The sequence below is a fragment of the Garra rufa genome, chromosome 3, assembly GCF_049309525.1.
Source record: "Garra rufa chromosome 3, GarRuf1.0, whole genome shotgun sequence".
Classification (NCBI taxonomy): Eukaryota; Metazoa; Chordata; class Actinopteri; order Cypriniformes; family Cyprinidae; genus Garra; species Garra rufa.
The window spans coordinates 35353341-35379629 of record NC_133363.1 but is presented as its reverse complement, the minus strand read 5'-3'; the positions used below and the strand labels follow the sequence as shown (position 1 = coordinate 35379629).

Here is a 26289-nt window from a genome sequence, read left to right as displayed (position 1 = left end):
AATTAATTGATGCATGTTTTATGTTGTTTTTCCTGTCATACATAAATGAGGGATTTGTATTTTCCCCTGTAATGGAATTATAGCCGGGCCCATGAGTAACTCTCATTCTGAGGCAGATTTACATCTGAACACTGATACTCCAAGCAAATAACAGCAGGAGGAAGCAAGAGCATGAGTGAGAGATTAGCCCCTTGTTTCCTGTGTAGTCTGAGCGAACCGCGGTGTCTGCAAATGGTAAATTGGAAGGAGTATAATAAAGGTTATATTGATGAGGAGAAGCAAACAAGGAAAGATACGCAAGAGCAGCGAGGGCAGTTTAATGGCGCATCACAGCCTTCATTACAAGCTGAGATCCTGTCCATGCCAAAGTCTGATTGGTCCCTGGTGAGCTGAACTTTGACCCTTAAAACCTTCTTACATTGAAGTATATTGGAGATTCCTCTAATGGTATTGTATTCACAGCACGGACCATCAAGCGCCCTCATTAAGACCTGCTTTTGTTTAACGAAAGACTTCTGCTCATAAATCTCACTAGTGATTAGAGGAGAACATTCCAGTCCACAATCAATAATAAAACTAGCTTGCAAATGCGATTTGTCATGAACTGGTAAGAGCTGCTGGTCTGAGTGAGTAAACGCCAGGCCGGTCCTGATTCAGATTGCCATTTCTCTCTGGAACTAATAAGTGTTTTCTGGATTCATATCGAATAATTGGCCCTATGTCACATTTCTACCCTTTCTGTAAATGTGGTAAATTACTAGCAATTACAGCTAGCAAAAACTCAGTAACCCCATTATAGCTGCCGTGAGCTATTTTGCGGTGTCGAGCATGTGTGTGAGTATGTTAGGGTGTCTTTTTGAGAGCGTGTGAGTGTGTTGTAAAAGCAGGTTGAGGAACGTCAGTAATTACAGCTGCCGTCTGGGTTACATACCAAGGAATGGTTCAGACATGTTGAAACACTGGATGATCACTTAGGCTGGGGGAATAAACCGTTGCCAGCTTGTCCTCCAGGACATGATGGTTAGACAGACGCATTTGCCCTGATTCCAGTCAAATGCGTCAAGCTGTCATAATACGTAGAGATTTGAGATCATCGAGTCCCAACTCAGCTGGACACCTTTTTCTGTCTAAAGAGGTTCAATCTGAGCAAAATGGATATGGCTGAAAATAAATGTGGATGCTGATCAGCAAGACTGATGTAAAACTGTTTGAAGTGGTTAAGTTGTGTTTTTCTCAACTGTAGTGCTGCTGTGAACTTTCAGTCACACAGGAAAAGATTGCCTGCTTTGAACGTTCCCCACGGCTGACCTGAGATCAGTGTATTTGAACGTCATTTGTCATGATCAGTGTTGGGAAGGTTACTTTGGAAATGTAATAGGTTACAGATTACAAGTTACTTGTTTTAAAATGTAAAAAGTAGTGTAACTTTTCAATTACTTTTCTAAATTTAGAATATTTTCAACTGTTATTCATTTTGAAACATTTAAACCAGGCAGAGTTTATCTTACAGTAGCACTCAACATTGATTATTGTCAGACTTTCAAAATCCTTCATCACTTGAATTAAGTAAGGGATAATATACATCTTTATTCTGTGGTAACAACTGACTACATTATCAATAACATTATCCCACACAACTGCTTCATAGATTATTTAGATGTTTAGGTCAAAATTATTAGACACGAAACACTGATCTGAGTTGAAATATTTGAACGCAAAGCTTCCATGAAGGAATCAGTTGCTAGCAAACAACAAGTTCAAATTAGACATTTTAGGTATACAGTGCAGTCTTACCAGTTTTCTTACTCAACATTTCACCACATAAATAATTAAGGAAGTAGTACTAGTTTTGTTAGTTATTTTATAATCCATTACAGTGTACAAAAAAATGGCAGCAGCTGCGTTTGTATGAAACAATAGAGTGAGTCCACGATACCAGGATGACAGAATTAAGAAATTGTCCACATAATATTGAATTAAGCTTTAATAATTTAGTTAACCAAACACAAAGCTTTCGCCAAGAAAAATTATCAAGCATATAGCACTGACTTAAGTTGCCCTGAATATCGTGACTGACCAATCAGAATTAAGCATTCCACAGTACCATGTAATAATTTAATTTAAAGCACAGCCACCACAAATTCAGACTTTTTTTTTATATATTTATTTTTTTTACTTTTTTTGGGGGGTCATTTTATGCCTTTTATTGTGAGAGGACAGTAGAGAGATGAAAAAATAAAGTTTATTTATAAACCCAAAAAGGAAATAATACAGTTATCGTATAAGCATGTGTCCTATTCTGTGTTCTAAACTCCTGAAACATTGGTGTCTCATTTTAGAGCAGTCAATGCAATTTATGAAAGAAGTCAATTAAATCTGTAAGTGGGGGTGAGTGTGTGAAAAAATTCAGATGCAATCCCCTTTGTAATCGCTGGCATTTTTCAGAAGTAACTGTAATTTAATTACAAATGTTTTCTCAGTAACTGTAACTAATTACAATTACATTTATTTTGTAATTAAATGACGTAAATCCAGTTACATGTAACTAGTTACTCCCCAACACTGGTCATGATAGAGCTATATGAAAAGATAAATGATGATTGATAGAGATGGTTTTTGATAGCCGAGAGTCGCGTTTTGTGTTTTCAGGGATCTGAAATACACTTACCGGAGCAAATTTCACTGCCTGGAGGCTGAACCTCAGCTGTAAGGCTAGAGGGGGCATGCAAACATTACAGCAAAGGTGTGTGTGTGTGTGTGAGTGAGTGTGTGTGTGTGTGTGTGTGTGTGTGTGTGTGTGTGTGTGTGTGTGTGTGTGTGTGTGTGTGTGTTGGGAAGACATGTCAGAGCCCAGATTTATGAGCCTGTGAACTGCTTTTAAATTAGGGGACACACTCAGATTCCTTAGCAAGGCTAACAGTCTTTCTCCTTCTCTGTCTCTCTGACACACACACACACACACACACACACACACACACACACACACACACACACACACATATGTTGGGTTTACATGTTTTATGGGGACATTCCATAGGCGTAATGGTTTTTATACTGTACAAACCAGTATTTTCTATCGCCCTACACCTACCCTACACCTAAACCTAGTCCTCACAGGAGATTGTGCACACTTTTACTTCATCAAAAAAACTCATTGTGCATGATTTATAAGCCTGTTTCCTCATGGGGACCTGCGAAATGTCCCCACAAGGTCAAAATCTACTGGTATTCCTATCCTTGTGGGGACATTTGGTCCCCACAACGTGATGAATACCAGGTACACACACACACACACACACACACACACACACACACACACACACACACACACACACACACACACACACAATTACTCATAAGGCAAATCACAATGGAAACAGTGTGTAGAGGCTTTGACTTAAGTGTTCATGAACTCCTTTACCTTTCCCTCCCTCCTTTTCTGTCTCACTCAATTTGAGGCAGTTTGTTCGAAGTGAAACAGTATATTGTTTTTCAATTGATCGTGATCTGACCTCTCTTGCCCTCTGACCCCTGCATTGTACTTCATTATGGTATACCAAAGATCTGCATTATAGTCAACTCTTATTAAAAACTTATGTGAATAACAGGTTTATTGTTTTTCAATTGACCATGGCCTGATCTCTCTTGACCTCTGACCCCCGCATTGCACTTCATTATGATATACCAAAGATCTTCAGCTGTTATGTGAAAAGCTGTAGGAAGCTGTTACATATTTCCTTGCGGTGTGTTTCTGGTGAAGAAACCATCTCAGAATCACACTGCTTCTAGCAAAGTTCAGGATCCAAAGCCCTGTGGTGCCACACGTCTCTTTTTCTTAAAGTCTCCCAGCCTTCTTAGTGTGGGGTGGGAAGCTCTTTGATCAAATATTCTTTTAGGTGAGAGCACACAGGAGATGCTCCAGTCAGGGGAAGAGACAGAGAGGAGGTGTAGTGTCAACGATGGCATCATCATTAGGTCTGTTCGACTTTGGTTGCACCTGCCCTTACCGATCAGAGAGATTCTTGGGGGAGGAGCCATCATAACGGACACTTTAAACTTCTCGTAGTGATGTTCGCACAGTGTTTGTGTACTTTGTCGCAGATGGAGTGGATTAGATGTAGTACCTCTTAGATAAACAGACTTTTGAATTTTATGTGTAGTAACCAGAAACACTGTTCATTGAATACAGTTGAGGTCGAAAGTTTACATGCACATGCAGAATCTGCAAAATGTTAATTGTTTTAACAAAATAAGAGGGATCATACAAAATGCATGTTATTTTTTATTTAGTACTGACCTGAATAAGATATTTCACATAAAAGACGTTTACATATAGTCCATAATAGAAAATCATAGTTGAATTTATAAAAATGACCCTGTTTAAAAAGTTTACATACACTTAATTCTTAATACTGTGTTGTTACCTAAATGATCCACAGCTGTTTTTTATGTTTAGTGATAGTTGTTCATGAGTACCTTGTTTGTTCTGAAGTTAAACTGCCTGCTGTTCTTCAAAAAAAAAAATCCTTCAGGTCCCACAAATTCTTTCATTTTTCAGCATTTTTGTGTATTTGAACCCTTTCCAACAATGACTGTATGATTTTGAGATCCATCTTTTCACACTGAGGACAACTGAGGGACTGCAACTATTACAGAAGGTTCAAATGTTCACTGATGCTTCAGAAGGAAACACAATGCATTAAAAGCCGGGGTGAAAACTTTTAAACAGAATGAAGATGTGTACATTTTTCTTATTTTGCCTGAATATCATATTTTTTTACATTTAGTACTGCCCTTCAGGGGCTATAGAAGATACTCACATGTTTCCCAGATGACAAAATAAGTGAAAGTTACCCTAATCTAATAATAATACCTTAAAAAAAGTTTTTACCCTTTGGCTCTTGTGTTTCCATCTAAAGCATCAGTGAGCATTTGAACCTTCTGAAGTAATTGCATATGAGTCCCTCAGTTGTCCTCAGTGTAAAAATATGGATCTCAAAATCATACAGTCATTGTTGGAAAGGGATCAAATACACAAAAAAAAAATGCTGAAAAACCAAAGAATTTGTGGGACCTGAAGGAACAGCGGGAAGTTTAACTATTCAGGACAAACAAGGGACTCATAAACAACTAAACAAACAAAAAAAAAACAGCTGTGAATCATTCAGGTAACAACACATTAATAATCAAGTGTATGTAAACTTTTGAACAGGGTTATTTTTTTATAAAAACTATTATTTTCTCTTATGGACTATATGTAAATGTCTTTTATGTGAAATATCTTATTCAGGTCAGTACTAAAAAAATATGCATTTTGTATGATCCCTTTTATCTTGGTAAAATAATTAACATTTTGCAGATTCTGCAAAGTGTATGTAAACTTTTGACTTCAACTGCATGTTAGGTGCTTCCTAATACAGAAAAGAATGTTTAAGACAAGCTGTATAATTTAAAGACTATTATCTGTTTTATTTTGATTAACAACATTTGTAACAGAAAGATTACATTAAAAACATTAAGATTGCATTAAAAGAGTTTTTACTGTTAAAAAACACTGATTTGTGAGCATTTGTGACACTAAGGGGGTCAGAATAAATATAAAATGCACACCATCGGTGATTCTGATCAATCGTGAAATGGCTGTTATCATCAGAGCTTGTGCAGCCGCTCTGGAAAATTATACTGGCTGATCCAGCCAACTGCTGTCAAATCGCTCTTTGATGGCATCAGCACCACACCAAGTCGAAACAAAATTTCTAACCAACATGCCCTGCTCGAGACTCGTTCTGCACAGCGCAATATGAAGTCAAACAGTCTTCATGTCACACTGATAGCATTGCAGTGACATTCATTGAGTTTGGGTTCTCTCCTCAATTCATCTCTTGCAAATATTATGAAGCTCACTTGAAGTCATTATTCTTTTGCTCAATAAATCTGACAGGAGGATAAGAGTGCATGTGCATTGTAGCCATTCTTTAGGATTTAGAATGCATTTAAACAACTTCATCAGGAAAAACATCTGGAGATGATTCAAGTTGAGATTAATGGCTTTAGAGTGTGTGCATCAAGAACTTTAATTTCTGATACCTGCTGTGAAGAAGTCCTCTAAAATATTTGTCAGTTGATTTGAAGTGTATCATTTACTCAGAAGTTTCTTTTTTCTCCCACAGGTTTGAGAAGAGCAACCTGAACAATGCAAACTCTGGTAAGAAGTTTAAGTATTTCTCCAGTGAATTAACATCAAGTGAAGTTGCTTGGATAAAAAAAGGTCTAATTCTAAATGCATAAAAGTAATTGGCAACACAATGAGGGCTGAATTTTAGTCTTTTCTTGTGAGAACAAGTTAAAGCTCTACAGCGTCTCAGGTCTCTGCAAGAAGCAAATTGGGACCGCTTCATGTAGTAGAGGAACAGTTCTTGCTCAGTGAATCATTTCTGACTTTCATTACGTGTAAGTTGAGTGTAAACGCTCCTTGGTCTTGGTTCTTGTTCCTTTTTAATGAGCTGCTGCCTGTCAGGAGAGGGCATGTGCCAAGGCTGTGGTGTTTTCCACTCTCTTAGCATTGGTAAGGGAGGAAAAGAGCGAGAGGAGGAAAAGGACTGTCTCACAGTCTGTGAGGTGCAGCGAGGCAGAGCAGGTTATCATCACTCACATTGATCCACATTAGAATTCAGCGCTAGCTCCAAAGCTTCCTGGCTTGAGCAAAATAGGAACGCATTTCCAAAACCTGATTTGGCCCTGTGCACGCTTTCTCTAGACAGGAAATAAGACTCTTCAATTCCGTAAAGCGGCCGAGTTTTGAGAACTGGATTGGAGCGGGCATATCTTTAGACACAGGCGTAGATTTAGCTTTACAGCGCGTGTTAGCCGACATCCCAGCTGGGTGTTTTCATATTTTACCTCTCGAGGTTTGTGAAGCAACACACAAGATTGCTGGATTAGGAAGGCAAATCTACAAAGGGCATTGCAAAGCTTTGAACACAGATTTAGCATATTGAGACTGAACCCTTAGAGCCAGCATCAGCTAATGTGATTAACACCCGTAATTAAAATCGTATTTTTACTCCCTTTTTAACTGTATGCTCCCAAAGCATTAAATAAACAGAACATCTTCTTGTATAACTCTGAATAACTTAAAATTGAACAAATATGCATAAGCGATTTGTGCATACAGGCACTTTCCCAATAATAATACCTTTTAAGTAATTTGGGAGTGATCAATTGTCATGAGGAAACTACAGCACCAGTATTTGCACATCTGGTATCACAGCTTTACAGATATTTTACAAATAACACATTTGTTTTATACTGATATCATACAGTTACATACATATGGTCTCGTTTCGTCTTTTAAAATTGATTTTCATCTTCCAAACAGTGTTTTTCCTTCCCGTGAATCACTACAGTAAGCCTATAAAAATAATTGATATTTCAGATCTGTTGAGTCAGATTTAGTGAGAAACAGCACGCTTTTGTCAATTGTCTATGTGTGTTTGTCATATTTGTAAATAAATGAAAGAAGGTCAGATTACTCCTGTATGCAGTGGAAAGTGTCATAGTAGGTTGAAAATAAAACTGCAACATTTGCTTGAGTTTTCAAAAATATGCTTAGTTTGCATTAAAGCACATTTATTAGGTTCATAATAGAATGGTAGTCTCTAAACCAGTTACTACTTTGGTCTGTTTGCTTATAACTAACTCACTAGACAAGTTTGTAATTGTTTCCATGTCTACTTTATCTGATATGAATAGCAATTGTTATGTCTAATGCCAAACTTTTGTAACATTTAAAAAAATGGTTGTTTTAAATGAGTCAAAACAACTGTGCCATGAAAGCAATTTACATTTTGCTGATTTTTTTCTCAGCTTTCTTTCTTTCTTTCTTTCTTTCTTTCTTTCTTTCTTTCTTTCTTTCTTTCTTTCTTTCTTTCTTTCTTTCTTTCTTTCTTTCTTTCTTTCTTTCTTTCTTTCTGTCTTTCTTTCTTTCTTTCTTTCTTTCTTTCTTCATTGGAGTTTTGATGTTGTTAGTGACATTCCAACAAAACAGTGGAAGCACAACAATCACAAGTGATAAATTGTGCCTCAATCTAGAGTGTCAAAAGTTACACAGTGTAGCTTTAATTGCAAAGTAAAATGTTTAAAATAAGACCACGATCAATTAAAATGGCTTTATCCATTAACCAAAAACAGCTAAATTATACTTCAGTCTCAATTAACAATTTTTTTATGTTGATGACATACTGTTTTAGTCACATTTCATCTTGGTAAACTCTGCTTAAATTACACTTGAGGGTAGGGCTGGACAATATATCGAACGATATTGTGAGACGCGTTTAGTCAATGAAGCCGGTACTTTGATTAGTAGTAAATCTCCATCACATCACACTCCATCCATTCGATATTAAGCTCGATATGGCGTAGCTTGTCAGAGATATACGTCTCTGTGTATTAATTGCCGCTCCAGCGGAACCTGAGCGGAACGCACGTGATGGAGATTTACTACTAATCAAAGTACCGGCTTCATTGACTAAACGCGCCTCATGATATTGTTCGATATATTGTCCAGCCCTACTTGAGGGATCATATCAAAATATCAGTTAAGCTATGAAAACAGCAAAAAAGAGAGAGAAAAAATATGTTTCACTATTCATTAACTCTGTTTTTGATGCTGATGACACATGTTTTCACACATCTAGTCACATTTAATCTTGGTAAACAGTCTTTGCTTTGTAATTATGTAAGTGAAAATGTTCAAAATAAGTTCAAGATTGCTTGACAAACCTTAAAAAAAGAAAAAAACATCCTTGAATCTTCATTAACAGAGTACTTGTTTATTTTACAGTGTCAGCAGACAATCTAATTGAATGTGTGAAGAAGAAGGACCATCAGAAGGTAAGAGCATCATTTGAATACATTAAAGGAGAAGTTCACTTCCAGAACAAAAATGTACAGATAATATACCCTTGTCATCCAAGATGGTTATGTCTTTCTTTCTTCAGTCATAAAGAAAAAGTTTTTTTGAGGAAAACATTTTAGGATTTTTCTCCATACAGTGGACTTCTATGGTGCCCTGAGTTTGAACTTCCAAAATGCAGTTTAAATGCGACAATCCCAAATGCGGTTTTAATGATCCCAGCCGAGGGATTTTTTTATTTTTTTTTTACAGTTTATATACTTTTTAACCTCAAACACATGTCTTCTCTTGCTCTGCCTGAACTCTGTTTTTTCTGGTTCAAGACTGTTGAAAAACATCTTATTTTCTCCCTCAACTTCAAAATCGTCCTACATCGGTATTTTACCGTTTTTTGTTAAGGGTGTTTAATCTTATTTGCATGTTCACTTTGCAAACCCTGGGTCAGTACTTCTGTAGGGATGTAGAATGTTTTTGAAATGATTTTTGAAGTTGAGGGAGAAAATAAGATGGGACCTACCCTACCTGTTTTGAACCAGAGATACACAGACTACTCATGCACGTCGCAAAGAGAGACAAGATGAGAATTTGAGGTTAAAAAGTATATAAATTGTATATTTTAAAAAATAATAACCGATTGTTTTGATAAGACCCTTTTTTACTAGGCTGGGATCGTTTGAAGCTGCATTTAAATGGAACTTTTTGGAAAATAAATTTTTTCCTCAAAAAACATAATTTCTTTACGACTGAAGAAAGAAAGACATGAACATCTTGGATGACAAGGGGCGATGTAGGATGATTTTGAAGTTGAGGGAGAAAATGAGATGGGAGTTTTTCAACTGTCTTGAACCGGAAAAGTTCACTGGAGTTCAGGCAGAGCAAGGCAAGACGTGTTTGAGGTTAAAAAGTATATAAATTGTAATAAAAAATAAATAAATAACCATTCGTTTTGCTAGAAAAGACCCTTCTTTCTCATAATAATTTCTCATGATAATTTGGGATCGTTTGAAGCCGCATTTAAACAGCATTTTGGAAGTTCAAACTTTGGGGCACCATAGAATCCACTATATAGAGAAAAATCCTAAAATGTTTTCCACAAAAAAAAAAAAAAAAAAATTCTTTATGACTAAAGAAAGAAAGACATAAACATCTTGGATGACAAGGGTACATTATCTGTACATTTTTGTTCTGGTAGTGAACTTCTTTAAACTCATAAATACAACAACTTTGCTTTTTTGCCTTCTAGGTGAATTGTTTTGACTTGCAAGAACATACACCTATTATTTGAGTACATAGCTCGGATGTTGTGTTTACAGTGATTTAATATGCAAGAGAGCGATCCGTGTGCTTTTAGTTAAATGTTCACTCGGCCTAAAGGATATTCTGTCATCTCTAACGCAGGACTGACCTCACCATTAAATGTCAAGTATCTTGCAGAGCGGAGGCGGAACCAGATAAATGATCCTGCATATTCTCTTGACCTTTCACTCGTTCTTGGTTTCTATGGTGACCAAACAGGCTTTCTCCAGAATGATACTCTCTCATACCCAGCCCAAAACCTGTTCCCACTCGTAATGCCTCAGTACAGAGAGGAGAAGACGGAACATTTGAGAGGGTGTTTGGCATGTCGCAGTGGGCAATGATGTGCAGTACGCAGCATCCTTTACATGCCCCAGTAAGCATCTCACGCCCTTACAGCTGGACCATACAACCAAAAACGGTCAGAATTGACATTTAAACTTGCATGAAATATGCAGAACTACATTAAAGGAGAACTCCGGTGTGATATTGACCTAAATTGAATCATGATACCGAGTGTGAACGTACCTTGCATATCTCATCTCGGTTTGTGTCCAGCTGTCCGAAATCTGGGGTCAGTTAGCCGATGCTCACAACAGGTTGTCAATGAGAGTCAATAGGGCATCGAAGAAGCCATGTAAATAAATCACTGTTTTACGCCATTTACGAGGCACAAAGTAGCTCCACACTTCATTGGTAGACTTCCAAGGGCCCTGACATTTAAAACGAGACATTGAGAACTCAGAAAAAGCACCGGTAGTTTATTTACAAGTAGATTTATACAGACATTTTCCACCAGGAACAGACCGGTCGCCGCCATCTTAAATTTAGTCACGATAAGTCGAGTGTCGAGCACGAAGGAAACTACAACCTGATAAGTTGATAACCTGATAAATTCCTTGGTGCTCGACACTCGACTTATCGTGACTAAGTTCAAGATGGCGGCGACCGGATTTTCTCTACCAGGTACTGTCTGTATAAATCTTCTTGTAAATAAACTACCGGTGCTTTTTCTGAGTTCTCAATGTCTCGTTTTAAATGTCAGGGCCCTTGGAAGTCTACCAATGAAGTGTGGAGCTACTTTGTGCCTCGTAAATGGCGTAAAACAGTGATTTATTTACATGGCTTCTTCGATGCCCTATGGACTCTCATTGACAACCTGTTGTGAGCATCGGCTAACTGACCCCAGATTTCGGACAGCTGGACACAAACCGAGATGAGATATGCAAGGTACGTTCACACTCGGTATCATGATTCAATACACTTTAGGTCAAAATCACACCGGAGTTCTCCTTTAAGACTCTCAGGCACTCAGGTGTGTCTGTAATTACCAGGTTGTGGAGTCCAGAGAGTGCACTGTCTGGTGTGTAGATGGTGTCTTCTCTTTCCTCCCAGGGCATTCATCTTCTCCAAATGAGACTGAAAACTGTTGAATAAAAAGAAACCTCAGATGATACTAATCTTTCTAGACTCACTGGACTGGTGATAATACCAGTATTTTATGCCCAAACTCTCTCTGGTGTATAAAAGAGTCCTGGCAAATTTCTGACAGATTTTGGCCTTGATCGCATGGTAGGGTTCTTTGAACCTATTGAGACGATCACTGGCGTGTTTGCTATCAGCCTCCAGCCAAACTTGTGCTTTTCTCCTTAAGCACATCTGAGCCCACCACTAAATTCTGTTTGAAAGCCGTGTGGAAACTAGTACTTTTTTGGCACTTTGCGATAATTAATAAGACTCAGAGATCAGGGTACCATGTGGCTTCCTCTCATGATGCTCTCTTTGGTTTTCTATTGTTTGGGATGTGTTTATCTCAGTGTTTGTTTGTGTAACTGGCAGATTTTTCTTTGCAGTTGAAGGAGCTGCATAAGAAGGGGGCAGACCTGTGTGTGCAGGACCCTGTGGGCCGTACCCTACTGCACTATGCTGTGGAAGTGGGAAGCAAGGAGATTGTGAGATACATCATTGATAATGGTAAAATGATCACATAACACATATCTGTTACAGCTCTCAAAAGCTGCTGACATAAACAAAATGGCTTTGTTTAGTAGTTTTTATGCCTGTATGTCTTGTTATTTCTGTTTAACAATCGATTTAAAAGCTGCATATGTGGAGTAGATTTTTGAGAGTCTCTCTCTCAGTTCTCATATACTGTACAGTAAGGGTTGACTGCTAGTGAAAACATTTCACATATAATTTTTTTTTTCATTAAATACAATTTCTTAACTACAAGTGATATTGTTAACACAGTATTTTAAGTGAAAAGTTAATTTGAATACCATGATCACAGTGCAGTATCATGAACATTTTAACATATTTAAGCTATTAATTTACAGGTATATATATTTTATAATTATTTGTTCTACAATACCAGTAAAAGTTGGTTCACACCTGTGTATTCATTGCTATTTTTAAAATGTGAAAAAACACACTACCAGTCAAAAGTTTTTAAACAGTAAGATTTTTTTAATGTTTTTAAAAAAGTCTCTTCTGCTCACCAGGCCTGCATCTATTTGATCCAAAGTACAGCAAAAACAGTAACATTTTAAAATATTTTTACTTTTTTAAATAACTGTTTTCTATTTGAATATATTTAACAATTTCATTTATTCCTGTGATTTAAAAGCTGCATTTTTAGTACCAATACTCCAGTCACATGATCTTTTAGAAATCAATCTAATATTCTGATTTGCTGCTCAAAAACATTTATCATCATTATTATTATGTTGAAAATAGCTGAGTTGATTTTTTTTCAGGTTTCTTTGACGAATAGAAAGTTCAGAAGAACTTATCTGATGGATCTTTAGATATTTCTATTCATTAAAGAATCCTGAAAAAATGTACTCAACTGTTTTAATTTTGATAGTAATGACAATATAAAATGTTTCTTGAACAGCAAATCAGCATATTAGAATGATTTCTGAAGGATCATGTGACACTGAAGATGCTGAAAATGATGCTGAAAATGTAGCTATTATCACAGGAATAAATTACATTTTAAAATATATTCAAATAGAAAGCAGTTATTTTAAAAAGTACATTTGCTGTATTTTGGATACAACACAGGCTTGGTGATCAAAACAGAATACTTAAAAAACAAAAAATCGTACTGTTCAAAAACTTTTGACTGGTACTGTAACATTATCAAAACTGACATAAATGGATATTATATTTTTGATTTTACATTTTGTAATTTTTGTTAGATTCTACATTTTGTTTTGGCATTGTCAAAAAAAAAACTGATTTAACCGATAACATACAGTACATAACTGATATTTGTCTACAAAACAAACTTCAAGCTTCCAGTACTTTAAATCAACAGGTCTGTATGATCATAAGAAACACATTCAGGTGTTTCCAAACTTCTGACTGGGATTGTTTGCTTTCAGTCACTGTTTTGTGTGTTATCTGTAGTGTGTGTTGGGGGTGGTGTGTGAAACAGGTCATCTCTCTCTCCCACGCATGCTTTTTACAGCTCTTCATTAGGCAACACACCATCACCTCAGGGCGCATGCTTTAGTGCGGTTGCAAGGTTTGATTTTTTTCCCCCCCCCCTCTTTTTCCACAGCACCCACCGATATCCTGGATGTAACGGAGAGAGAAAAGTGAGTGTCATTTTAAATGCACACTGATGACATTTGTTATTTTTATCTGTTGACAGTAAAGGTTCAGGTTCTATTTTATAATACTGTAGTCAGGACTGGCTCACTCAAAAGGCCAGGCTTTCTCAGGAATTATTTTCATTTTTAACAGCCTCCAATTTGTCTTGTTTTCTGCCTCCTGCTCTCTCTGTCTATTTATGCCTCTCTCTATCTCTTGCTTCCTCTCTATTTGTCTCTTTCTTTCTTATTCAGTGGAGAGACGGTATTGCACAAAGCGGCCTCGTTGTGTCAGAGGACAATCTGTCATTACCTAGTGGAGGCGGGAGCATCTCTCATGAAGACAGACTTACAGGTGAGATAGACATGTAGAGAAATACAGTTCATGTTCATGTTCATGTTTGATGCTGGAACAAAGGGAATAGTTCACCCAAAAATGAAAATTCTGTCATTAATTGCTCACCCTTATGTCGTTTCAAACTCGTAAGACCTTTGGTCATCTTCGGAACACAAATTAAGATATTTTATCTTTCTGACCCTGCATAGACGGCAAAGGTACTACCATGTTAGGCCCAGAAAGCGAAGAGAAGAGAAGAAAGAGAGAAGAGAAGAAATGTCACATGGACTATTTTACCAATGTCCTTACTACCTTTCTGAGCCTTGAACGTGGTAGTGTTGTTGTCTATGGAGGGTCAGAGAGCCCTCGGATTTCATTAAAAATATCTTAATTTGTGTTCCGAAGATGAACAAAGATCTTACGGGTTTGGAACGACATGAGGGTAAGTAATTAATGACAGAATTTTCGTTTTTTTGGCTGAACTATCACTTTGGGTCAAATATCACCTTATGTCATTCCAAAGACTTTGTTAAAGGTTAATGTTAGAATTAATTTGATTATTTTTTTGGTATTCTTTAGATACAAAAAAGCCTAAATTAAATCTGTTTAGCACATAAAATGAGCATATCTTGACTTGGATTATACGGCTTAATTTCATTTTTGGATCTTCTAAGTTTTGGTTATTTGGACTTTCGGTCAAGGGAAAGAACACTCTCAGGTTTCAGAAAAAGTCTTAGTTCGTGTTTCAAAGATTAACCAAAGTCTTATGGGTTTGGAAGAACATGAGGGTGATTAAATGATGATAAATTTTCATTTTGGGCTAAACTATCCCTTTAATGTTCATAGTGGCCTACTTACATGCACAGAATGAAGCCTCATGACCAGGTCTGGTGTCGTGCCTGACAAAAACAGAATGAGAAATAATGGCATAGCGTTTGCTACACATCCTGCCAGAGTTTATTCCCTGTTCATACTTGATATGAGAATTTAGGAAGGAATAATTTTGGTAAGTTCTGGATACAGATTCATGCCAAGCTGGTTCTCTGTAGACGTTTGTGGCTTTTGGATCTCTCTCATTTTGGCTGTAGCCTCCAGCTGGTCTCCATCCCCGAACGTCTCTGTACTCAACTGCTCTGTTAGTCAGTGCTGACTAAGACCTCCGCATGAAACAAGGAACCATTCTTCCCCCCAGCAGCCCTCCCTCTCCCCCGCTCACCTCCACAGATCCAGCCAAGAGACTCAAGGTCTTCCAGCAGCACTTCTGATTGGTGTACCGCAAAATTACACACAGCTGTAGACACACTAGACTCTAATTACTGCCTCTCTTCTTTTCAGAAGAAACATCCATTTAAAAACTACTTATTTGAAGAGATCTGTAAGGGAATGATTTTCCACAAAGCACAGAAATCTCATTTGTGGTTAGAACTCTCAGCAGTACTTTCTGTCGCTTACTCGCTCGCCTTTTTTCCTGTAGTTTTGTACCTTTGCACCACTGGGCCTCAGTGTAACCGGCTCCTCTAAAGCTCACAGCAGTCTAACGGACCTTTCCCAGCTCCCATCTGATAAATGTGTGAGACGGCACTGATTGAGTCTCCTGGGTGCAGATGGACTCTCGTCTGTCTGACAGCCTTCAGTTCTATCTCTGTAATTATCAGTAACTCATGTGCTGTTGAGGGAGATGAAATGTGTAAAGTCACCAGTCTGACACGGTCTGAGAGCAGACCAAGATGAAGATTTTTCTCTTCAGAGGATATCCTGTGATTTTCATCTACCCTCTACAGGGAGACTGTACTCCTGTCCTTCTGACAGACATGGTCTGAACGAGACCTGATTTAGTGGTGCCATTTTCCTGGACTGTGGTCTGTTGCGATTAACAGTTCCATCAGCACTTTTCTGCTCTGCTTTTCCTCCGTTTCCATCAAATCTAAAGATCCCGCACTCTTGCTTTCATTCAATCCAGAAAACATCAAATCCAGGATAGAGTGACTCATGGTTCATTGCCCTATGATGAAGCACAATCCTCCTCTCACATCCTTTCCTCTTTTTCTCTTTTACACTCTATCCATCTGTCATTGTCTTTATATAATAAGCATCCCTATTATCCTTTCCATCATTTTTTCCCCTCTCTCTTTTGCGACTTGTATGAGGATGAATGCTGGTTTTGAAAGCACCATAAAAGTGTGATTATATTTCTGTTCGGCATGCCCTGCAGGGATCAGTCTCCTTACCACAAAGCTTTTCTTTTCCTCCTGTGTAACTCATCTCTTTTAGTTCATCATGGCTAATATTCTCCATTGTGCTAGCTATAGGACTCTTTTGACAGCTTTTCCAGAAGTGCCTTTGTTTGCATCTGAAAGGCTGAAAATGGAGGGATGGAACACCACACTGGAAGTTGCGCAGTATGAAAAGGTGCTGGTGGCCGGTCGTACTGTACACTCCCGAACAAAAGCAGCTTCATCTGTGGCACAACAATGAAAGCGCCTGGCGGGCAGTTTGAGTGCTAGGAACAGTCCAGGCCTTTCTCTTAGATTCTCTGCACCAGGCCTGCCTGTAATTAACAACAATTACTGTTGAGCAATGCTGGCACCAGCAACACGGAAAAAGAGAGGCGTTTTCTGAGCGAACATGTTTACCATTAGAGGCTCAGTGTAATCTTTGATTTCCCTTCTTCATTGTTCATGAAGAGTCTGTCTGAAAGAAACTGTCCCTAATTAAGGCCCGGAGCAACCATAGATGTTCTCTGTGTAGTTTGCTTCAGTTCACGAAGCGCTTTCTTCAACTTCAGCTTGTGTTTGTATTTGTAATTGGAGTCTCAATGGAACAGAGAGCAGTTTAATTATAAATTGTCAATTCTAGATTTTTTTTAATCTCTCCAGCATTGTTATGTTTGGATTTAAATAATTAGTTCACTTCCAGAATAAAAATGTCCTAATAATTTACTTACCCTCATGTCATTCAAGATGTTCATGTCTTTCTTTCTTCAGTAGAAAAGAAATTGTTTTTTTGAGGAAAACATTCCAAGATTTTTCTCCATATAGTGGACTTCAGTGGTGGCCAATGTGTTGAAGGTCCAAGTTGCAGCTTTAAAGGGCTTTACACGATCCGAGTCTTATCTAGCGAAACGATCGGTCATTTTCTAAAAAAAAGTAAAAAGTATATACTTTTTAACCACTTCATGCATTACGTAATCATGGAAATGTCACACATGGTTAGTTCTTCATCTGTGTACTCTGGTTCAAAAAGGTAGGATAGGAAAAAAAATTCTTCTCCAATTTTTAAATCATAAGATGTCGTTGTTTTACCTTTTTTATAAAGGGCGTTTGACTTTTGTTCAAGTCAAACGTGGTTGAAAAGTATGTATATATATATATATATATATATATATATATATTTATTTATTTATTTATTTATTTTTATTTTTTTCACTAGATAAGACCCTTGTTCTTGGGATCATCGTGTAGAGCCCTTTGAAGCTGCATTAAAATTGCAATTTGGACCTTCAACCCATTGGCTCATATTGAAGTCCACTATATGGAGAAAAATCCTGTAATGTTTTCCTCAAAAACCTTGATTTCTTTTCGACTGAAGAAAGACATGAACATCTTGGATGATTTGGGGTTGAGTAAATAAGAAAATTTTCATTTTGGAAGTGAACTAAACCTTTAAAGGTCCACCAAAGTGCTTTGAAACTTGCAGCGTTGTTCTATGTGTTGACGTAATTTCAACTGAAATAGTAAGACATCAAGCAGTCCCACCCCCTTTTTTAAAATAGCCAATAGTGTTTTGTTTATATCACAACTTGGACTAGAGCAGTTGAGCTCGGTAAAGCCGCATTTCATACTACAAGCCAAAAACTGTTGATTTTGATTTCATGGGGACTTTAACATGTTTCTTCATTTCCAGGGTGACACTCCAAAGCATCGTGCCGAGAAAGCGAAAGATGCAGAACTTGCGGCGTATCTCGAGAACCGCCAGCACTACCAAATGATCCAGCGTGAGGACCAGGAGACTGCAGTTTGACCTTTAACCTCTCACCCTTCACCTCAAGCGGGGTCCTCCTTTTTGTGCCAAAACAACAGTAACCAAAAATGTATCGCAAGCTCTCTGGACTGCAGAGAGGGGTGATACATTCCCAAAGAGGGAAGATGGTCGCACACTTTAGTGTCTCTAAGAGGTCCCAAGCTTTCATCATCTTTTTCTGAATGACCTGTTGGACTTAATGTCTTTCATTGCACTGCCAAAACATCTTAGAGTTTGTATGTATGAGACAGAATGCATTCTCCTCTATGTTAATGCACTCATCAAGCTTGCTTTTCTAGTTTGACAATGCTGAATGTTCAATGAATGCAATGAGGATTTAAAGATGCAGGGCTGGTGCTGGACAGTGCTGTGTCTGTCTTCGGATTCATCACTGTCTGTAAGTGTATCTGGAGCGTTCACTGTAGCCCTGACTCCACAGCTAGCTTCAGTACTGCTCTGTTATGGCTGAGCATTAATCTGGTTAGTGGTCCAGAACATGAACCGGAAACGGAAACAACATTTCAGTTAGCTGACTTATTTCCTAATAACATTAGAGCCATTATGAGTTAATGTATAATGTTCTAGATTCCCCTGCACTGAAAGAGTTCAGGTCGGTTCAAAGATAGGAATGTTTCCCGGGGTCTTGATTTGAAGCATCAGAACTATTTTTCAGGTGTGTTATTGGAAGGATTTAGCATTTTCATAGATTTCTGTGCTGTTTCTAATAACATTCGGTACTGTAAATGTATGCGAGTAGCTTTTCTGTTTAAGAGGCATTTGCACTGTAGCTTTGATTGCCTTCTTTATTCTATACTCTGGATTTATAATTGATGTACTAAAATATAGCTTATTTCCTACAATATTTTTAAGTAAATAGATGTTTATATAATTTGTAGCTATGAAGAATGTGTTGTCATGTTTGTATTATAAAACTCTGTAAATTAGATTTTGGTTTATTGGAGCTGAGAACAGATCTCTCTCTGGGACTCAGCTCATTTTTCTTAAATCTTTGCGATAAAACGACACACTCTATAAGAGTTTATTGTTTTGTTTCGTATTTTTTTAGTGCTGATGTTTTAATGCAGATTTTAGGATGCTTATATTTATTTTCCTAAATCCTTATATATTATATGAAATTAATTTGGTCTTGGAAGCTTACATATTTAATAATATTAGTAATTTATGACCTTTTTCAATTATTTACATCATAGAGTTAAACTCTTTTCTGTCCAGAGACTTCATCAATGATATGACCCACTGTTTTAAAAATTCTTTACAATAAAAAATCATACAGTATGAATGCATATTTATATTGTAAATAAGTAACGCACTGTTTAAGTGAACACACTAGCATCTTTAGTGCTTTTTACTTGCTGTTAAAAAATGCATTTTCAGCACTCTCAGCTTTATTCTTTCTTTGGAAAGACTTTGGAAAGTTTGAGTGTTTAAAAAACCATCCATCCATCTTTCCATACATCTCACCCTTTTACCCAGACAGCTATTTGACAGGAGCCTTGATGAACGAGATCATGAATGACATCATACGCCATAAACACTGAACTCACTGAACTCTTTCAATAAACGTGATATATCTTAATGATCGATCTTCTGAAATTCTAAGACTTCTATTAAGGGTTTTAGATTTTTTGAATGAAAAATTGTGAATCAATGGAAATTGTTTATTTCTTTTTTTATCCTTTCATCCTGTCCTTTTCATGTTCCACACTGGCTGATTGTGTGATGTGTATAGGATGCAAACACATTTGTGACCCTGGACCACAAAACCAGTCATAAGGTTCAGTTTATTGAAACTGAGATTTACTGTATACATCATCTAAGAGCTTTCCATTGATGTTCATTGATGTTATGATTTGTTACGATAAGACAATATTTGGCCGAGATACAACTATTTGTAAATCTGGAATCTGAGGGCCTTTAAAGTTGTCCAAATGAAGTTCTTAGCAATGCATATTACTAATCAAAAATTAAGTTTAGATGTATTTTTACGGTAGAAAAATTAACAAAATATCTAATATCCTAATGATATTTGGCATAAAAGTAAAATCGATTTGTTGGTTATTACTACAAATATACCAATGCGACTTATGCCTGGTTTTGTGGTCCAGGGTCAAAGATTTTTGTCACGAAACAGCTCCTGTACTACAGTAATCGAAAAGCTGTTTCATATTTAAAGAGACACCGGTTCTCGGATGCATTCTAGGAGAAAACAAAGCTAGCAGACGGGCTGAAACTGTAAATGGTCTTCAAGCCAGCAGAGCTTTTGACTCAGTCATGCCAACCTCATTCCTTTACTGAGGAATTTTGATCATTTAATTTTACTGTTTGAGATAAACAGCCTACAGGAACCTCTCACACTCACAGTGACTGAAGGGATTAAGAGACAATTTTGTCAGTTTCGAGGCTTTCAATTTCTTCATAATTATCATAATCCTAAAACTAGAGTTTGTCAGACTAATAGGCAGGACAGATGGAATAGATTTGCCACAAATGTTTGAATTCATTTCTAAACACATAGAGGAGGGTTTTTCATGTATACTGTAGTAGTTGAAACAAAATTTATTCTCACTGAAATCTTAGAAAGCAGTTCTGAGTGTATGATATGAATTCATTTTGTTACAACCTTTTATTTCTTATTTAAACGATGTTAAGAGTTTTATTGGCATGGAGTTTTTAGAAATACAACAGCCTTAAATTACATTATTTTTAAGTGCGTATATGTCCACAATTCCATACCTGACTGTTAGCAATATGAATTTTTGACTGGCATGAAGATGTCCTACTGCATGTACTCTGTCCACTGCTGTTCTTGAAGTGGATATTTTAATGGCCAGTTTATATTTAAATGCTGTAGACTGCATTAAGCATATCATTTCTATAGCTCCAAAGGAAAGTGAGGTCATTGCACTTGCATTAGCCCATTGTTACTTTTAATTTAGTTTGATTTTAAGGTTTTATCACCCAGACTTTTATGATATTTGTTTTGGTGTTGATCCATTTAGTCTGGCACCATCAGAGGAGACTGTAAGCAATGTCGGTAGCATCATATTACACTTGGTTCTCCTCTGCTATGATTTATTTTCGTCCAAACAACAGATCATGATTATGGTTCTGTATAGTGCTTCATTATAAATAATTCATACGTAGATGTTTTCTCAAGCAGCTATTAACCGCTGGACCTTACATGTCCTTACATTATCTTATTAAAACCAAGTTTTTAATCCAAAGCTTATTTTAGCCTCTCTTATCTTTAGCAATACACTGTCTACAGGCACTATTTTTGCCATTAATTACTTTTCTCTAATATCCAATTTTTCTTCATGTTCAGTACTTCATTGCCAACATTATGAATACACACTCCATTTTGTACGGCATTGTTACTTAAGAGATGAGATTTACAAAAGAAATCTCACAGTTTTCCATTCTTACATGGAAATCTCCTTACTTTTACTTTCAAAGGGCAAAGCAATGTAATATGTATGTATTTTGAATTTCTGAATGTGTTTTGTTGCTTTGTATTTTCTTGCTCAATTAAGCTCTTAAGCCTTTAGCCATCATTGAGATGCATGAAAGCAATGTGAGGATGAAGAACTGCCTCTTTCATTGATTTACAGGGAAAATGGTCTGACATTGACACTAATTTGTGTCTAGTTTTAGTTTTAGTTGCAGTGCAATTCAAGGCTAGAGTTTCTTAGAGGTTTTGAAAGCAGGAGAAAGCAGAAAGCATGGGTTCCAGTGCAATATATTGGTTTTAAGAAATGTTTTATGAATATTTTGTTCTGTAACATGTAGTCAATATTTATCTCTTCAGTGAATTATTCTGTTACTGTCTGATTAATAAAATAATAAAGCATATTGAATATTTCATACTGAACAGCAAGGTCATTTGTTGCTTAAAGCACACGGCTATCGACGTTGAGTGGTCTTTCTGCCCTTGTTATTATCTTACAATGTCTGTGAACAATCTTATAAATCATTTTATGATAAAAAAAGGCTTTTTATCTGCCTTAAGAACTCTTCAGAGTAAACAGTCCAAACAGTAAACCTATTCAGTCCATTCTTTCAGGACATTATTTTCATGTGGCTTTATAAAATACTGTGGCTGCTTATTTTAAAGTAAGATATTCTACACTGCATTGAATTTGAAAGGGACATTCAGTACTGATAAACGTTTAAGAAGACCCACACTGTGTCAGATTATGCGATTTTGAAATTTTGTGAACAAGAAACATGTCACACACGACCATTCATCGCTTACCTTCTTTAATGACTTGCTGTCATAGAAGTTGACATGAGCGTAAACAAACAATGGCTAGCATGTTTTGCGCTGTCTTGTCGTCAGAAAAGCTATAAATGAAAGAAAAGTTGACAGTGGACACAAATCTGGATTGCCTGAAGAGGACAGTATGGACTGTCAAAGAGGTAAAAACCGTTTGTATTTGATCTTTTTATCGCTCTGTCGCATAGCCCCTCGACGAAACATCATAAAAACTATGCTTTTCTATGGCAACACTATCAACTCCTAAACAGAGCCTACGTTTGTCAGGTAGTACAGCGGTGCATGTCGCTCTCAGAAGACTCCCAGTTCACAAGTTGTAATTACAAGTTCTACAAGGACGTGAACGCTTTTTACAAGTTGGAATCTCGTAATTACGGGAACTCCGATATGGAGTGAACGTACCTTTATTTCCATAGCTCCACGAACATTTCCTCCATTAGAAAATGACACTTAATGTTAGCAGGACCGACACCATTTTCTTTCTTTCGTTTTGGCTTGTTTGAAAGCATGTATGAACGCGGTTCTGTGCTTCTATTGACCAGTGTCACAGATGTGACAAAACTGAAAAAAAAAAAAAAATAATAAAAATACGCTATGCTATGTCTTTCTGTGTTAACGTCATGAATCGTAACAAAAGTGGCATGGTTTGTCTTCCACTATGGCACACAACAGGAGATTGAATTTTGCATTTAGAGGTCCATTGTCATTTACGAATCCCCACGACATATCCTGAAAAATCGGGCTGAAATCGTGTAGTCTGAACTAGGCTCTAAATACAACTACAGAGTGTTTTCACATGGGTCATCAATCGGACATAGGCTACTGGCGGCACAGAACATAAACAATGCCATTTAACCGAATGAAACTCGCATATTTTGCTGATTATTGCTGCTGAAAATGGTCAGTTATTGTCATGTTTTGGGCTGTACTCATCGGTAAGACTGGGGAAAACATTTGGACTGCCAAAAGCTGTAACAAATCAAGGAGAAGAGTGCAAAAAAACAGTCTGAACTCTGAAGAACAAAAGGCGTTTGTGGTTGACCAAACTTAACCAAGATTTCTAGGGCAAGAATCTTGACAACATTCGTGTTTGTTCTTATAATTTCTGGTCAGGTAGGTGAAATATTTGGCTAATATCTTAATTAATACTGCTCGTATGTATCTTTAACTAAATTAGTTTGTCAAAACAATACACCCTTTCCTGCTTACTAAGTCCTTTTCTATATGATTTAACAAATTCTACACATTTTATTCTGTATTAGACAGCATAAATTAGCAGAACAGAATTTTCAGTAGTACATTAACTGTGCAATCCTGCTGTTTTGTTTTTTGTTTTATTTTGTTTTGTTTTGTTTTTTACATCCGAGTATCTCCACTATGGCCACGCATCCAGAAAACTGACCAAATTGTGATGTAAGTGCAAAGTTCTATGTTTTTTATTTTTCCAGTTAGTCATTTAATATTGTTATTTTTATGTTTTATTAATTTTTGTTTTCGTTAAAGATAATAACCCTGGTTAAGTCTAATGTGAGCTCTGTTTTGAGGATCCTGTGGAAAAATTAATATTCTTCTGTACAGACGGATGAATGTGAGGCTTTGGAGTCTGGAACAACTCTGCTGTTTTAATTTTAATATACTTGAGTCATCCTTGGAATGTATTAACAACATTTCCCTCTGACTCTGATACCGAGTTTCTTTTTGTCTCTGCAGGAGTGAGTTGCCGGGTCAGAGATGAGAGGCATGTATTAATATGCAAAAAATGCAATTCTTGTCCTGGCTGCAGGCAGTAAGAGAGTCATGATATCAGACATTGACTTATCACCATATATGATATGAATGTAGAATCCTCATTATGTGGAATGTCTATCCACCTTTTTCTTTCCCATATGAGTGGGTGCAGCCATTTGTAAATTTTATGTCTGGCTTCCGGTCTCATCCGCATCCAGCTGTTTTTAGCTGTACAAAACACCTAATTTTGCTGCTTGATATTGCAAATTGCAAAGAGTTTTGTAGTTTACTGTAAATTGGTTTTCTTCTCGTTTTTCCCCAACAGCATATAATAAACCAGAAGTCTCACCCATAGGCTTACTTCCGTGTTAAAAAAAAAGATTGATAAGATTGATCCAATGTTCAGATGATTCTTCTGGAATAGTCTTTTTTTTTAATAGAATGCCTGCCCAGGTATAAAATGGAAAAAAAGGGGCATTTAGTAACCCTTCCCAAAAAATAGTGTTGATATAAATGTTATTTCTTTCTTTTTTTAATATATAACTTATTTTCTTATTTATGATTCTGTCAAACCTGAAAATCATTACAAATATTTTAGGAATATTTTATAATAAAGTTCTGTTGGTTAATATTTAGTAAATATGACACAAACTAATGCTGAACAATTTTGTTAGTGAATTTTATTGTGTTTAAGTTGTTTAAATTAACATTATTGAATGCAATATGAATGAACATGAATTAACAATGAACAATAATGCATAAATTAGCATTAACCTATATCTATTATTTAATAAAATAACGTCTTTACTTGGGGGGTACTTCTGAATTGTGAACTTGTTTAAAGTCATTGCAGTTGTCTTTCATTACATATTTATTCATTTTGGGAGTAAAAAAAGACCAACAGCATGTGTATGTGAGAGGAAGTGTAGAGTCCATTCTTCTGGTCATGCTCTGAGTGACCTCTGCCTTTTAAACAGTCGCAATGTGAATGTCGGCTACACTTCTGTCTTAGAAAGCATAGACTTCATCCTCAACTCTTTAACCTTTTCATGGACAAACACTCACATGCTGGTTCACCCTTTGCCCATTTGGCAAGCTTTCCCATGACTTCCCGTTGATCCAAAGAGGCAGAGAGTGGGGTGAGAGGAGGAGTGTTGGGGTTTTGTTGATCATTTGTGGTGGCTGTGAGCTGCCTTTTATTCAAACACTGATTGTTCCATCTGGTCCTCTGTTGTGAGACAGAGGTTTCACTGTGGAGAGCAGGGAGGAGGTCTTGCCTTTTCAGGTTGCTACAAAATATGTAGCCTGTATAAACCTCCCAACCTCTCAACCCATTCTTTCTTTCTTTTTGTTCCTCACCCCACTTTGATTTCCTCCATCACCCCCATTTTCCCTGTGTTTTTAGTCTCCTTGGAGTAGATGTGTGAAATGAACAGTAGTTGCTTTTATATATATATATATATTAGTGGTGGGCATAGATTAATTTTTTTAATCTAGATTAATCTAGATTAAATCTTGAAATTAATCTAGATTAATCTAGATTAAAATGGCTAATTTGAATTCTTCTGAAAGCATTCAGAATATGTGTGCTACCCAAATAATGACTAAAAGTAAGTCTTTGAGAACGGGTTTCTCAAGCCAGGTGGCGCATTAGACCAGGGGCTCATCTCCTGTTTCCAAAATGCATTACAAACTGCTTGACAATTGCATTTAAAACACAATTAACTATACAAACTTGTGTAACCAAGTACTTCTGCGCAAAAGGCTGTACGACGTGCGCGTTCCAGTAAAATATACAGGCGCGCGGGTATGGATAGCCTATCTGCGTGCATCTTACAATAAACTGCGTTGCTTTTAGAAGCGTCAATTCAGTTGTTGCATATAGTATAATGTCTTTATTTAGGGATTATCAAAGTAAATTATAACTCAAACTTGAGATTTTACTGGGGCACAGCAGATTTTCACTGAGGCACGTGCCCCAGTAAAAAGGGTCTAGCAACGCACACACCTGCCCTGAAGCGGCTTCATAACTGCATCCATGTCTGCGCGTCTCATTTGATGTGGTAATTTCACAGAAGTTGAAGACTCGTTCTCGCCC

The 26289-nt window shown here is 36.9% G+C and overlaps 1 protein-coding gene across 1 annotated transcript in view; it reads left to right on the top strand.

Annotated features, from left to right (window-relative positions):
* The window catches only part of LOC141331116 (diacylglycerol kinase zeta-like), a 37031-nt gene extending 14982 nt beyond the window's left edge, over window positions 1–22049 (top strand). The window contains exons 6-11 of the mRNA XM_073836013.1: window positions 6171–6205; window positions 8843–8892; window positions 12064–12184; window positions 13779–13815; window positions 14065–14164; window positions 18050–22049. Of these exons, the coding sequence (XP_073692114.1) occupies window positions 6171–6205; window positions 8843–8892; window positions 12064–12184; window positions 13779–13815; window positions 14065–14164; window positions 18050–18166 (460 nt within the window). The 3' untranslated portion in view covers window positions 18167–22049. The remainder of the gene's footprint in view (window positions 1–6170; window positions 6206–8842; window positions 8893–12063; window positions 12185–13778; window positions 13816–14064; window positions 14165–18049) is intronic.
* Window positions 22050–26289: the final 4240 nt, after the last annotated feature.